Source organism: Mugil cephalus, chromosome 20, assembly GCF_022458985.1.
Source record: "Mugil cephalus isolate CIBA_MC_2020 chromosome 20, CIBA_Mcephalus_1.1, whole genome shotgun sequence".
In the NCBI taxonomy this organism is placed as follows: domain Eukaryota; kingdom Metazoa; phylum Chordata; class Actinopteri; order Mugiliformes; family Mugilidae; genus Mugil; species Mugil cephalus.
The window spans coordinates 3,642,716-3,658,829 of record NC_061789.1 but is presented as its reverse complement, the minus strand read 5'-3'; the positions used below and the strand labels follow the sequence as shown (position 1 = coordinate 3,658,829).

At 42.4% G+C, this 16,114-nt stretch overlaps 2 protein-coding genes and 1 non-coding gene across 3 annotated transcripts; all 3 read left to right on the top strand.

Annotated features, from left to right (window-relative positions):
• The first annotated feature begins 76 nt into the window (after nt 1-76).
• Nucleotides 77-149, top strand: trnar-ccu. Its single transcript has one exon. It is a non-coding gene; the product is annotated as a tRNA-Arg (tRNA).
• Nucleotides 150-329: 180 nt separating this feature from the next.
• On the top strand, nt 330-8,729 carry plbd1a (phospholipase B domain containing 1a). The gene is made up of 11 exons (XM_047571690.1): nt 330-521; nt 1,275-1,497; nt 1,647-1,730; nt 2,544-2,685; nt 2,950-3,090; nt 4,204-4,348; nt 4,567-4,767; nt 4,957-5,097; nt 6,259-6,444; nt 6,550-6,656; nt 7,669-8,729. The coding sequence occupies exons 1-11, from the start codon at nt 449-451 to the stop codon at nt 7,843-7,845; spliced, it is 1,620 nt and encodes a 539-aa protein (XP_047427646.1). The 5' UTR covers nt 330-448; the 3' UTR covers nt 7,846-8,729.
• Nucleotides 8,730-10,116: 1,387 nt separating this feature from the next.
• On the top strand, nt 10,117-15,809 carry LOC124997357 (tumor necrosis factor receptor superfamily member 13C-like). The gene is made up of 3 exons (XM_047571012.1): nt 10,117-10,657; nt 11,248-11,439; nt 12,687-15,809. The coding sequence occupies exons 1-3, from the start codon at nt 10,558-10,560 to the stop codon at nt 12,950-12,952; spliced, it is 558 nt and encodes a 185-aa protein (XP_047426968.1). The 5' UTR covers nt 10,117-10,557; the 3' UTR covers nt 12,953-15,809.
• The last annotated feature ends 305 nt before the right edge of the window (nt 15,810-16,114 follow it).

Here is a 16,114-nt window from a genome sequence, read left to right as displayed (position 1 = left end):
AAAAGCCGTGCAGTCTTGAACAGCGCATATTATTTGTCACATAAAAGACCGTGTGGTGACTGGGTGACGCCGCGGAGCCCCAGTGGCCTAATGGATAAGGCACTGGCCTCCTAAGCCAGGGATTGTGGGTTCGAGTCCCATCTGGGGTGAACTGTTTTTTCTTTTTTTTTCTACTTTCAGAGTTTCAGATGTTTAAAACTGCAGGATGTTAGCTTGTGACCACATTTTACAGGTTCATTACCAGTTGGACTCATATTCACACACGCCCGGATTGTTGTTCCCTTTTCCTCTCAGCCAATCAGGAAACGCTCCGCTCCCGTGACTCTGTGAGTCTTCCTCGGACTTTCCCTCCCGTCGCATAACCCCTGATTTCCTCCTCGCCCGCACTGCTTTTGTCCGATCGGTGTGTTGTAGTCCTTCACTAGGATTATCCTGCATTCCTGCAGTCATGTTGTTAGCCCAGAGGCTTTGTGTTTTCCTGTTAATCTGTGTCGCTGGGACCTTCGCCTCCTCCGCTAACAGTAAGTAGATCGAGTTAATGAAAAATCACGAGTGCTTGTGTAAGGATCTAATTTAAGGATCTAAGTTTGAAACATAGATTTAAGATATAACTTAAAGCGCCTAGTGTAATGCATGTTTGCATGTTGGTTTGTAATAATATACATTCTTTTACTTACTGTCACTGTTGTGATTTAAAATGGAGTATGCAGATGATGATCCAGATATTTTGCGAACTGTCATTCAAACATTTGACTTTCATTTTCATTTGAATTCATAAACACACATGGATTATTGTGACATAAATAATAGGAGGAGACATAGTAGTGATGCACAAATAATAACTCCCTTGTTTTTTTCTGTTTAATAAATGTATGATCGATAGATTGGCTTATTGAGGACAAAAACTTAAGCTGCAGTTATGTTTTTGTTTTGAAATCAAGTGTTGACTGTCTTTTGAGTTCTCAGCATGTTTATGCACAAGGTATCACCTCCGGTTTACTCATTAAATCCAATGGGATGCCTCAGGGATCAGTACTGGGACCACTCTTACTTCATTTACACAAAGAATATCAACAGTCTTTCAAAAACATTTCTTACTCAAACTTTCATGTAGGTAATACTTATCTCTGTTAGCTAAACTGTTCAAACGCCAAACAAGATGCCCAAATATACACTTTTATCTTCCTTATATTTCTATCTAGAAAAGTTATTATCTTCATTATCTTTCACAACGATAATTTACTTTGTTCTCCACATCCGTGATTTGTTCTCAGAGTTTACTGCCGCCACTGTGTACTGGGACGCCCAACACAAGATTCCTTTGCTGAAGGAGGGGACACTGGAGGTAGAGGGGGATGCATATGGATACCTGAATGATTCCCTGTCCAGTACAGGATGGGGTGTCCTAGAGATCCGTGCCGGGTACGGAAAGACCTCAGTGAGCGATGAGGTTACTTTCTTCCTGGCCGGCTACCTTGAAGGTTTCCTCACTGCCCAGTAAGTGTTATTAATGTTCCTGCATTTCTTTATGTGGAGTAAAGAGAAATCTTTGATGCATTCTGCAGCTGAAAGAAAAACAATGGTTTGTTTCTTCAAAATCCAAACTCATTTGTCTGATTCACACTTAATCTCCCCTCTATACTGAGGCAGATGATGGACCACTACACCAACATGTATCCACAGCTGATCAAAGACCCAAAGATCCTCGATCCCGTTCAGAGTTTCATGAAGTGAGTCTCTTCTCTTTTCCTTTTAAAAACTTTAAGCCACTTCATCTTTCATGTCCTCTTTTCAGAGAATTTCAGCTCAGCCGGTTGTTGTTGACCAAACAACATCTCAACAAAATGCACTCCTGATGTTGAGAAAAAACACATTTTGCAGGTGGTTTTCTTACTGGTGCAATGTTTGAATATGTTTTAAATGGCCCAAGCAGATTGTTTTTGTTACTTTTGTTACTATATCGCCTCTAGTTTGCTTGTATTCGAGGGTGTGCCCCAGGGATCCACACTGGGACCACTCCAATTCATTTTACACTTATAGTTATTCATGCTTCTGAGAATTGTCTACATTTCTGCAGAAAGATTACTGAAAGTAGACAAAGAGAACCGAATCAAACAGAGGTATTCCACTTATGCATTTACTTATTCAGGTAAATGAGCCAATATCACGTATCTGTGAAGTGTAAGAGTAAGTGAAACCTTCTTTTCACTTTCTGGTGTCACTTGCTTGTGCAGCAATAACAGCAACTAAATATGTTGGAAGAGAAACTTGCTTCTGCACCTCGACTGATTTTCTTGGAAAAACACATAGTTATAACATTTCTGTTTTATTTGTTTGATTGATCTTTGTCTGCTTTCAGGATTTCTTTGGAAGCCAGTTGATGTTTTCAGTATTTTTTAAGCAGAAAAGTAGACACTGCATGTTAACCAACCAAAGAGGATTATATTCCCTCACATGCACGACTCCTCCTCAGGTTCATTCATTATTATTAGCATCTGTCTGGTTAGATTTTGGTTAAGCATTTGTCACTCCTGTACTTGTAGGAAGCAGGACTCGTGGGTGAGAGAGCAGGTGAAACTGAACAAGAGCTCCGATCCGTTCTGGAAACATACAGGTTTCATCGTGGCCCAGATGGACGGACTGCAAGCAGGAGTGGCAGCTTGGGCTAAGAAACAAGGCAAACCGGTAATAATAATAAAAAAAAAACGCTTTATGTCAACTTAATCCCACAAAAACACAACCACTGACAAAACCTTATCTGACTGGTCCACCACAAGTACTTATTTAAAAAGAGGAAGCTCCAATGCAAAACAATTTCGTCATCATAGACCTTTGTTTTATTCTCTTTAAGCCTCAGTTTACTTCACAGTTTGTCAGTTCTTTTGTATAAAATACGTTTGGATCATTTCTATTCCCTGACCAGCTGTTTATCTGGTGTCTTTCCCACAGCCGATGTCACTGTTTGACATCCAGTTCCTGAACGCGGTGGGAGACCTGCTGGATCTGATCCCAGCCCTGGTCCCCAGCTCCAACCCTCCTCCCAGAGACTTCAAACGTCCAGGGATGGGGCACTGCTCTGCACTCATAAAGGTCAGGGTTCAAAGCACGTCCTAGTTAGACTTTTTTTTTTTAACTTCCAATCGTATTTTATCAGAGTATATAAAGGTGTGTGTTCCCTTTCTTTCCCATTACAGGCTTTACTCTTTGCAGAGAGGAAGAAGTGTTTTTGTTTCATTTTCTGCATGAACTAAGAACTCTCACACACTCTTGTGGTTAGTGTAAATATGTGTGCTCATTTGTGAAATGCCAGGGAGAAGAGGTGATTTAAAAGTCTCTAAGGACTGAGAGGTTCTAATATAAAGAGGGACACTGTTCCAGCGAAGGCCCTGTTTTCAGACACCCTTAAAATTTTATGCGATTTCAAATATTATCATGAAATGTTTGTAGAAAAATCTGTTTTCTACAGAGAAAGTGGATCCATCTGCTCAACGACTGCATCTGCACTTCCTGGCGAACTAGAGACAAAGAGTCTGCATCTTCAGACGTGTTTCCTGCGTTAGCTTCCTCGTTTTAGCCATTTTTTCATCTCTGAAGAACTTTCAGATGTACTGGCTTTATATAGACACGCACAGAAGCACAGCAACTGAGAAATGTGTCTTTTAATAAATAGCGCAGCCTTCATTAGTTCAATCACTAGAACCAAAATTACCCAATACTCAAAATGTCTTATATATTTTTATGGAACTAACCAATTTTAAGTTTTTAATGGCTGTTTTAGGATTTGTTTAGTATTTTATCTGTGACTGGACTAAAAGAACTTGCACTTGAAGACCTTTAGAGTGATTCTTAATGCAATGTTTCACAAATGCATGGGGTGTCCAAAAACTTTTTTCCCACCACTGCAGACTTCAGTCTAGTTTTCAAAACCTCCAATAGCAGCTGTTCCTCTATACAGGATCATTTCTGTATCATTTAAGCAGTCAAAAAAAATCTGCTTGGAGTCTTTTTTCCACTGCTGAGAACTGTCACAGTCAGAACCAGCTTATTCCAACATATTACAGAAGCGACACGACGCTCCACGAATCTCCATGAATCTGATGCCGCCTGTTTCATTTAAGCTTGATATTTGGTGGTTCTTTGAAAACCTCCGACCCTTAACCAGATCGCTGGTTCCTGACCTCCGCTCCCCGTCCTCCTCCTCAGATGCTGCCAGGCTTCGAGAACCTCTTGTTTGCCCATTCCAGCTGGTACACGTACGCCGCCACCATGAGGATCTACAAACACTGGGACTTTCACATTGCTGAGTCTCACGCAGCCACCGGGAAACTGTCCTTCAGCAGCTACCCTGGTATGCAAAAAAAGAATCCCTCCAGATAACAATGAGCGATATTGTAGCTGTGCAATCGCAGTTATTTCACGTAAACAAAAGGTTTACACAATGAGCACAAGACCAGCTGTTTTTTTTTTGTTTTTTTTTATGCTTATCACCTGATTTTCTGCAGCTCCGTCCAAAGGTCTCCACGTCTGTATCTCAGTTTATTTCTTCTAATCTGCTGCCGTCCTCAGGTTTCCTGGTGTCGCTGGATGACTTCTACCTCCTGGGCAGCGGTCTGATGATGACCCAGACCACCAACAACGTTTTTAACTCATCCCTTTTTGACCTGATCACCCCAAAGAGTCTGCTGGCGTGGCAGAGGGTCAGGCTGGCTAACAGTTTGGCTCATACCGGAGAAGAGTGGGCCAAAACCTTCTCCATGTACAACTCTGGTTAGCTTCTGCATTACATGCGTTCTAAGATTTGTTCGTATCTTCGGAAACTTCATAAATAATGTGTCAACTTCCGACATTTATTGAGAAATTGTCCTCGTCGTGGAGATCTAATCCGAGCTTTTCAGTGCAAAAAAAAAAGTCATTAGTTTAACCTTTTCGACACGTCGCCTACCAACTTTCTTGCAGGGACCTACAACAACCAGTACATGGTTCTGGACAGGAGCAAAGTGAAGCTGGGAGTCAGCATCGATGACGGCGCTCTGACTGTGGTGGAGCAGATCCCCGGGTTGGTGGAGTATTCAGACCAGACTCAAGCACTACGTAGAGGTAACTAATCTCCAGTTTCAAGGTCTAAAAACGTAAACATCTAAGATTTAATATAAAAACAGAGGCATGTGACAGATTACAATGTCAAAATTAAAGACTGTATAAAAAATGGACACCATGACAGTAGAGCCCCGCCTCCTCCACGTTAGTGGGCGGGAACAAACCACTAAAATACACAAATAATTATGTTTGTCGAGGATGGTTTCTGTCATTTCAGGTAGTTAAAATCATGTTGATGCATGTTCATTTTTTTTATGAGAAGTTTAGTTTCAGTCATTTGATGCTATTTAAACAGGATGTGACGTCATGATGACTGACAGTTGCTATTGACAACCACTCCTTGAACCAGTCCCATAGGAAGTTGAGAATAAGAAAAAATATCTTAGGAATAAGTGCAACATTTCCAAGATATCCCAGGAAACTAGCATCAGTTTGTCCAATAGGAGGGAGTGATGCTTCACAGCTGTAAAACAAGATAAAAAAATAAAAAAAATAGGTCAATAATCACTTAATCATTGACCACAGATTGAAGTGACGTAGCTCTTTACAGCCACCCACGAGAAAAAAAAAATGAGAATGAGACCAGAATGATATAATATACAACGTAGAGAATAAAACTCGACCTTTTGAGACTATAACAAGCATGTGACCGTTTCCACAAAATGCTGTGCAGGGACTACCTCTATTTGTTTATTCATTTATTTCTATTAGTCACTATTGCAGCTTGCACGAATGATGCCACCTCTCCCAAGCTTGTGTGGTTTATCCTTAGGTATAGTCGCCTTAACACTGAGAACTACACTGTGTTTGTGACTTAAAAAAAGAAAGTATTTATTTGTTACTGAGTCCAAAGTATAAGTTTCACCACTACATCTAACTGCCTGCACAGCATTTTGCAGAAGCACTCACATGGTTGTTATAGTCTCAAAAGGTCGAGTGCATTTTTGTTAAACTCATGGTTGGCTCTGAAACTCTCACGTAGCTATTTGTGTTTTGTCTGGAGCCTTTATCTTGACTCTAGCACACATTTTATTTGAAACATAGCAAACAAACAAGCAAAAGTGTGTGATATCAAGGATTCAATTATATTAAAGGAGCAGGAAATCAGGAATGTCCTGTAGAGACCCAGACTGATGCATCTTTATCTCCTCTTCACCACAGGCTACTGGCCGTCCTACAACATTCCCTTTCACCAAAAGATCTACATGCTGAGCGGCTACGTAGACATGTGGCATGAGTACGGAGACGACTTCTCCTACGATCTCTGTCCCAGAGCCAAGATCTTCCGCCGGGACCAAGCCGGAGTCCAGGACCTGGACTCCTTGAAGCACATCATGAGGCTCAACGGTGCGTTACTCCCATCTCCATATCCGCTGGGACCACAGGTTAGACTTTCTTCAGCGTTTGTTCCACCAACATGACCTCAGGACGTGTTTGTTTGCTCATTTCCAGACTACAAGAAGGACCCGTACTCTAAGGGCGACCCCTGCAAGACCATCTGCTGCCGTAACGACCTGAGAGCAGAGAAGCCCTCACCAGGAGGCTGCTACGACACTAAGGTAGTCTCCATTTTCTACAAGGACCTTGCAGAAATAACATTATGACCACCTTCCTAACATTGTGCAGGTCTGCAAACAGCTGTGACTCATTTGAGAATGAACGTGGGCCTTCTGAGGGGGTCCTGTGGTGTCTGACTACTGGATGTAGCACAAAGCAAAGAAACAGAAAGAATAAACTCATAGAAAATCCGAGTTAATGTTCAATACGAGCCTCAAAATAAGTGTCCAGCCTAGCTGAGTAAGACCTGAATACCTTGTCTAGTAGTTACACATGCAGCTCCTCAAGTCAAAGATATAACAGGAACAGTTGCCATATTTTGTCAAAGGCTGCAGAGGTTAAAGAAATACTGTGTCAAATCCTCTCCAGATGCAATAAGCTACGTCACGTCTGCCAGTCAAGCTTTAAAAAGAAGGGACGTCCTCATTTTTACAAAGGGTTAAAAGCTCTTGGGACCTGTCCACTAGTATAGCAGTGTATGGATCTGGTGAAATAACACAGTCATGTGTTTTATGAAGAATATGTGTAGTTTGGGCCAGAAAAGACCAGAAAAGGTGTCCCACCGTGGCTTCTAACGTATGTTTTGGGCAGATATAAGTCACTTTAAATTGTGCACTTTGTTGTCTAGAGTTTACAGAGCAGCTGTGGGTGACAGAAAGGCAGGATTCCACATTATCATCATTATGACACAGAGATCTCCCCCCTCCCAAGGCTCCTTTAACCCCACAGATACTTGATCAGTTTGGGATCTAGTGAATTTAGAGGCCAGGTCAACACCTTGTGACATTCTTCATGTTTTTCGAGTTGTTCCTGAAGCGTTTTTGTGGCTGCATCCATCAAGGAGTGTCGTTGCTATGGGGTAGGGGGAGGTGGGGGTGTCTGGTTTGGGTCTAGGTCGGTGCTACATGTCTAAGTAACATCCACATGAATCTTCTCAAAAGATGGTTTAAATGTCATCACTTCTCCTGTCAGTGGTCATAATGTTGTGGCTGGTTTGTGTGGTTCTGCCTCCAGGTGACAGATTTCCACATGGCCGGGGACTTCCGTGCGGAGGCCGTGAACGGGCCGACGACGCAGGGCGGACTCCCCCCGTTCTCCTGGACTAAGTTCGGCAGCATGTCTCACCAGGGCCTTCCGCCGTACTACAACTTCACCTTCGTCCAGATGGAGCCGCGCCTCTTCAACCCATGAGGCGTTTGTTTGCAAAACAACAATCTGACGCTCCTTTTAGAAGATGATTTTTTTTTTTTCCGTCCCAGAAAGAAATACTGTGCTTTTATAGCTTTTAAAGGAAGGTTGTTCTGGTGTCTCTCCGCTGGGAACTGATTCTGCCGGTGTAAAGATTTGCCAATCAGATCGTTCGGGGGCGGGGCTTCACGCGGTGATGGACAGAAGAGGAAGAGAGAAGCTGGTTTATTAAATAAAAAAGGCTGCCGCCTGAGAAGCTCGCTGTTCAGAGGACAAACATTTGAGACAGAGAGAGTTTCTTAATCATGTTCATGCTTCGTGTTTTGTAGCTGTGATTGGTTGGGGGATGTCCCACTTGCATGCAGACGTATCGGTTCAGATTCAACTGATAACATTTTCTTTATGCTACATCACTCAGTGCCTTCTTTTTTAGATTTCTACATTTGCATTGGACAAATAAAGCAAACCGCATTTTTAGTCTGTTACTCAGGGTTACAGGCATGTGCTCCTATTTGTGCCTTAAACACATCAAAATAAAATCTTTTAAAAAAAATTTAAAATGTTTTTTAATGCAAACACTATCATTTTTAATGTCTGATTTGATTTGATTTGAGTGAAACAGTCTGTGCAGAGGCTTCCTCAGGGTTGATTCTCTCTGGTGATTTATGTGTCTTGTCCTGTAAAATGAAAATATCTCAGGTAGGGATGTCCGATATTATCGGCTAACCGATAATATCGGTTATCGATATGCTGCTGCTGCTTGTGGGGTCATTTACCGGCACGCGATTGATGACCTTATCAAACTGCACTCGGAGCCAAAACAACAACAGAGTGTAGCTAGTGTGGCTAACACGTTGCTTTCTATCTAAAATTTGTCTGGGCAAAAATAAATAAATAAACGCCTGCATATATCAGTATACCATATCGGTTGATATCAGAATCGGAAATCAAGAATTTGGACAATATCGGCAAAAAGTCAATATCGGACATCCCTAATCTCAGGTTCATATTTTGTTATGCACCTGCCGCTTTTTTTTTTGGAATGATGCACATCAAATTTGTCATTATTAAAGTTTTACACTCATCTGTGCTCTGCGTGAATCATTTTACACTTCGCGGTTTATTGTAATGTCTTATCTCGTCTTTGTAATGGGCTGGACCCAAAATGCAGAGACTGTAGCACGACATCAAATGAAAGGCGTTGGAAACTCCGGGGGAAGTGAGGCAAAACACACAACGACTGCGCAGGGAGGGAGGTGACCGGCTAAGGCGATGAAAAACAAGAAAACACAGGAGATGAGTTCTACAAGTGTTACAGGAAAAACCACAAAAGCACGTGAGGTGAAACTCGTGTGCTGGCACAGACCGAATTATCTGGCAGTGGAGAGAAGCCACAACCAGTTTTTTAAAGGGGAAATGAAACGTAAATGTATTGGTGCTTGTACCGCGAACTATATCCAAAATATATCACTTGTGTTAAAGTGAAATATTAAAAAGTTGCTAAAAATCAAAGATTTAAGGAGTTTATTTTTGGTCTTTTCTGCCTGCTTGTCTGCCAGGTTTGAAGTGAGTTAATCGTATACGTCAGCGCTGGTTGGATCCTGTTGGAAATGGACGAGGATGAAATGGAAAGAGATCTTGAGCCCGGTGTAAATCGTACTGGTTGTGCTTTTGAACCAACATGAGGTGGAAACCGAGCAGCGGTGCCACTAAGAGTGGAAGAAGGAGCTGGAGCATTTAATTCACCGTCTGTCCTGGAGTTTCCACGGACATGTTGGAGGTGGCGAAGCTTTCACTGAGAAAATGTCCGGGCAGAAACACTGCAGCGCCCCGTTTGTAGCAAATAAGCTAAGCTAGCTGGAGCCACGCGTCAACATGCAACATAAAACGAGTGCAATCTAATCTATTTTCTGCTATCCATCCTTCACCATCGACCTCTTTCATGGGAACCCCACGATGCCACAGTATTTCAAGATGGCAACGCCCATACTAAAAAACAAACGAACAAACAAAGAAACAAACAGGACGCCCGCTATATTTTCTCCCCATATGCCAACATTTCTCAATAGTGTCATATATTGTTGATAAGATCGGAACTCCGTCTACAAAACGCAGGCAACTTGATCGAATGCTTCGTTTCCCATTTAAAGTGAGCTGGTTGGTGATTGGTCGCAGCTCCCTCCAGTTTCCTGCCCTTCCTGAGTCTAATGACAAGGCGCCGGATGCACAGGAAGCCAAGGACCATGGCAGTCTCATCTGACCTCATCCTTTCTCCTCTTTTTCATACCTCTTCCTTCTCATCTTATATATTCTCATCTCATCTCCTGTTATCAGCCAGAAACACTCTATCTCCTGTCTTTCTGCCCCCAAGGGAAACATGTAGTGACTCACTCTTTCCTACGTCGTGGAGGAACTGAAACGTCTGTTCGCCCTTTCACATTCATTTCATAAAACCCTCATGTGTCGCACTTTTTTTCTCGTTGGCCCTCCTCTCAGCGAAGGTCAGACTGTTAGGAGTTAGGAGGAGCAACGCTGCAGCCGACATCAGAGGAAGTTTCCTGTTTCTGTGCTTGGATCTATGCTGCAGCTCCCCGGGACAATAACGACGCCTTCTTCGGTCGCGTCTCTCACTGGTGCAGAAATATCTCTGCTGCAACTGTATCTGTAAAAGCACAGAGTAAATATTCGACAAAGGTTTCTGCTGCAGCTCCAGAGATGGAAAAATGTCCTGATGACAAAGCGTGGGACTCCCTCGTACGGCTGTGTGTAGCGAAAAACATCGGATCTGAGCCTAAACCTCAACCCAAACCAAGAGGTGAGCTTCACTCGATTTTTCTTTTTTTTTTTTTAGGTTCTGATCCATCTGTATTTGTGCTTTATCACAAAAAAAAAACATATTTAATCAGCTGTTTGCTAAAAGGAATTAAATGGTAGAAAGTGAGATTAGACGAGATACATTATGATGTGATAAGATGAGACGAGATACATTTATGTAACATGAGATGAGATTTGATGACATGTGATCAAATGAGGGGAGATTAGATACATTTATATAAAGTGAGATGAGATCAAATGTTAAAAAAATCAGATGAGATGATAAAAAAGTGAGATGAGGGGAGATACAGTGTGATAAGATAAGATTAGATACATTTGTATAAAATGAGATGAGATGAAATGAGATGTTAAACGAAGCCAAAGCCGAGGCGGCTCTTTGAGGTTCCCTCTCAGTTAGACCGAACCGCTTCTCAGACTCTTTAAATTTTAAATGACCATCTCAGATTTGAATGTTCCTGCAGTTTTTCCGTCTTAAACCCTTGTCCTCTAAGTTAACTTTAACGCTGTAGCTGATCAGGAAGTGTCCCCCCCCCCCCCTCCTCTTCTGTTTAATCTGACTGATCCTCTCAGAGGCTCCCATCGTCACCACTGTGGACCCACGGCTGAGCTCCACGCCGGCTCCCATACTGGAGGCCAGTCCACTGATGGTGCTGGGCCCGGCTCTGTGGATCTCCGTGGTCCTGGCCATAGTGGGCTCCGTGTTGGCTCTGGCCATCTGGTTCGTCATATTCAGACAGCAGAAAAGACGCAGCTGCACGCCTGGTAAGTGACATTAACAAGACTCACGTTATATTTTTCTTATATAGATATTATTGTACTGTTCTGCTCTGGATGGGAGGGGTGGATGGGGGGAGGGGGTTGGGGGAGGGAGGAGGGGGGTATGAGAGTCATGTGGGGGAAGTGCGCTTGCAGGCGTGGAGGTGATGAAGTGAGACGTTTATCACAGTAGAAACTCCACAGTTTCTGTTCTCTCCTTCTCAGGCGTCCCAAGAGTCAGAGCTCGCTCTCTGAGCAGCTATTCTGGTTTCAGCACACATCCGTTGGTTGGGCAGGACGCACTGTGTCTCCGCACGACCTTGAAAACACATAAACCGACTTCTCTGTCGTATTTTAGTGAACATTTAGGCGCCGGGTTTACGGCGTCGCACGAGATCTCAGCCTTTGGATGCCACCGACTCAGGCTTTTGTGGAAAAATATAACTTTCTGCGTTATTTTCGGGAATTTAACTCATCTCATCTCATCTCATCTCATCTCATCTCATCTCATCTCATCTCGTTTTGTCTAATCTTAACTTGTCTCGTCTCATCTCACCTCATCTTAACTTCCCATCAGATTTTAACTCATCTCAACTTAATTTCTCATCTCGTCTTGTCTCATTTTACTCATCTCATCTTGTTTTGTCTAATCTTAACTCACCTCATCTCACCTCGTCTCGTCTCTCGTCTTGTCTCTTTACTCATCTCATCTTAAATTGTCTCATCTCGTCACGTCTTATTTTGTCTCATCTAGTCTCGTCTCGTCTCGTCTCTCTTCTTATCTTATTTTGTCTCATGCCATCATGTCTTATCTCAACTTGTCTCGTCTTATTTTGTCTCATCCCATCTCGTCTCTTCTCATCTTATCTTGTCTTGTCTCATTTTACTTGTCTTACGTTGTCTCATCTCGTTTTGTCTAATCTTAAATTGCCTCATCACGTCTCATTTTGTCTCATCTAGTCTCTTCTCGTCTCTTGTCTTATCTTATTTTTGTCTCATCTCATCTCGTTTTTGTTTAATCTGATCTTGTTTCGTCTCATTTCATTTCATCTCTTTTTGTCTTAATCAGGGGGAAGTTTCCCTCATAACGTTGGTGTTGTTTTGTTTTTGTTTGTTCTCCTTTAAAAGTGATGAGTTTTCTGTTTAAATCAATGGTTTGGTTGGTTTAAAGTTAAATATTTGTGACTAGGGAACAGAGTTTTAGCTGAAGAGCGTTTTGATTCCATCACTAATCTCTGATGTTTCCTGTTCAGCATCTGGAGTGGAGCTTCTTCCCACTACGGAGCCTCCGGTCAAGATCCACCCAGAGAGGAACGGTCGGGCGGAGCCGCTACAGGATGAAGAAGGGGCCCCGTCGCCGTGCCAACTGCACATGGGGGCCCAAACAGGCTCAAAGAGGGAGGAGGGATTCACTACTCGCGGAGGACCAGAGGGAGGCGGAGATCTGCAAACATGCAGCTTCCCACTTCCTGCCACAGAGCTGGGTGGCACAGCACTGGTTACCACTAAAACTGTGTGAGGCTCCATGTGTGCGTCTCACTCAGTGGCAGATCTGAACTTTATCAGAATCACTGACTTACATTTTAATATTTCTTCATTAGTCTTTATTACTGGGAAATCATTCCCAATAGACTATTCATTTTCATTTTTATGGTTTGTCTGTCTCTCAGCTGCTTCTGCCCGTGTAACTTTACATAACTTTAGACGTCACATGTTGCAGGAGTCAAAGAAATCTGCCTGGGCCTTTGCAGCCAAGGCCTCGTCCACATGCACCAAAACAATCTCTTTTTTGTTTTTCCTGTTTTCCTTGGTGTCGTTTTTAGTATTTCTCCATAAAACTTGGATCCTTTGCAAAACCGCATCTACTTGTAGAAAGGCTGTAGTACATATCCCAGGCCTATGCGTGGCGCTGTTTCTGCAAAAAAAAAAAAGAGGCGGAGCATGCGCATCAACCGTGCGCCGTATACAGATGTACAGTCCAGACTACAGTCTTTAATCCTTTTTATCTCATCGTAGTGGTGAAACAACAGCACATGTTGGACCTTGCCACCCAACAAGAATCAATATCTGATGATGCAGCACCGTCACCAGTCCGTGGTCCACCACTGTTGTTGTTGTAGTTGTTGTTTTTTTTGTTATGAGACGTCGGGACTATAGGGTCGAGGGGTGGGACAATCCACACAAATGGAAAAAAGAAACCGGACAGGCTCCATATTCTTCTTTTTCACCCTTGGAACTGGATTCCCAAATGTGTAGTTCGGCCTAAACGTGCAAGACTTATAATCTTTCATTTGTGTAAATGTGGCCTAAATCCGCAGGGGACTGAAGTTTGAAACCACTGACTGTTTATACTACGGACAAACCCGTCGCGACGTCAACCACTGGATTCTGAACCTCGAAAATGAAGCCTGATTTTTTTGACACGGGGGCCATGGGGATTTGCTCCCTTTTGGAGCCTCAAGTGGCCACTCGATGAACTGCAGTTTTTTTTTTGTACTTCTGCCAGAGGCCTGTATCACGAAGCAGGATTACGGGTTTATCGAGGTAGCTTCAGGGTTAACCCTTTGTTTCCGGTATCATGAAGCTGGATTCATTCTTATCGAGGTACGTTACCATGGTAACTTACTCTGAACGGCAAACCTGCTTCGGGTCAGGATAACTTTCAGGATTTATCTGAATCCGATAAAAGGCTCCGCCCACCGGCCAATCAGCTGTTCGGGAAAGAATCACGTGCCTTTTCATTACAGACACGATTGCGTTACGGCGTGAACGCGTCTTCCAGAAGATAGTCACACAAAGAATAGTATATTTTAGCCATTTGTCTGTTTATAAGCTGTCAACACAGCTCCGAATCAGGATAATTTCATTAACGTTAACAACTTGATGTATTGATATGATGTAACTGTGGCATCAGATTCCAGATTTATTGTAGCCCATGTAACATTATGGAATTAACAAATCCAACTCCCCAGATAAAATTATGTTTTTGTGCTTGGTTTTTATCTGCTCCCACGTTCTTTTTACTCCAGAGGGGTTACATCTGGGGGAATGAGGCGAATTGTAATACAAGTTAAAACCCAGGACAGAATTAGGACAAAGTTTAAAATTAAATAGAAAATGGTTTATTATGTTTTTTTTTATTTGTTTGTTTTTTTGTGCAGAAAATTCTTAAATAAAAAGTGCACGCAAACTAGTGTACATATTAAATTGTACCTGCTCTGCGCTGGCACAGGACCGGCGAGTATCGATCCAAAATCGATATCGACCTGTTATCGGTAGTACGATCGATCCGCCCACCACTGTTGATAACCGGCGTCGTGATACAGCTTATCCAGATCGTCTCTGTTCTGGATAGGTTAAGCTGGATAACTTTGAGTAAAGCCGGATAAGTTGAGCTTGCTTCGTGATACAGGCCTCTGGACGTTGCTGCTTGTTTGAAACCCATCGTTATGACGCTGTTCCTTTAACCAATATCGTATCAAGTTGATACTCTTAGGCCTTCTCCGTGGCATCAGCTAGCTAGCTAGCTAGCCGGTGTCCGCCACTTTCTGGTCAGCAACTATGAGCACTATGAGGAGAACCTGAGAAAATTGTTAAGTTCTGGTGAGTAAAATTAATTGCTTTTACATGTTTTATGTATATTTTTTGCCATTTTCTTGAGTCGACATTGATGCTTCTGATGGATTTGATGTATGTGGCACTTGTGCAGAGGAGTGAGTGGAGACTTTTTGAATTGTTCTATGTGAGCATCTTGCTTTAGTAATGACATTCATCTCACTTTATGAGATAAAACATCTACGATGCAACGTCCTGTTTTATTGCATATTCGGTATTAAGAGGTGTTTTGAATAAGGCTGGAGGTCACTGAAGTCCTAGGTGGAAAATGCACGGCCCGCCACTGGACTTGCTATTAGGGTGGGGACATAAATCTGTTTTTGTAATGACTACAAGTCCTCGTAATGTGAATCTTGGTTTATGATCATGGTGAGTTTCCAGAAAATGTGACATAAAGATTTAGCCTTTTTTGTCATTGTGCAAGAGCATATGGTGAGATTAAGAGTGTTTACGTGGGTGTAACACAACAGTTTCTCCTCAAAAAAACTCTTTTTAGTCATCTTCGTACTCAGTCTGCTGCGATTCTCTCCTTTTCTACCATGTTTTTTTAAGGTTAAAACATTAGAATCAGCAGTTTTACTTCTCTGCACTGCTTTAAAAATGATACAGTGACATGTCATGATGCCATAGTAATGTAAAGTGTATAGAGTGAGTTTTCTTGTTATTGTTGTTTAATTTTTTATGTAAAGACGAAACAACGAAGTCTCTTAGCTCTTGTGCCATATTTTACACAATTATTTAATAAAAGAAAAAAAATATCACATGAGTATTTCTGAGTCGTGCTGTGAAACAGAAATATTCAAGAGTGTCTGGGTTCACTTCCCCCACCACGAAGCCACCGGTCCGCTTCCTGATGTTGTCTTTCAGGCTGGGTTGACTGTCTTTATTGACTTTCATATGTTTACGCTGCACTTACTGTTCCTACTTCATCTTCTCATTTAAAGCAATTTCTTTTCCTTGTTTTTCTTTTAAAGCAAATCATAACTTTGTGACCCAGTAGTTTGACGTTAAAGCTCTGACCCTTGAATGGCCAGAATAGTCATAATGTTATGGCTGACTGGTGGCT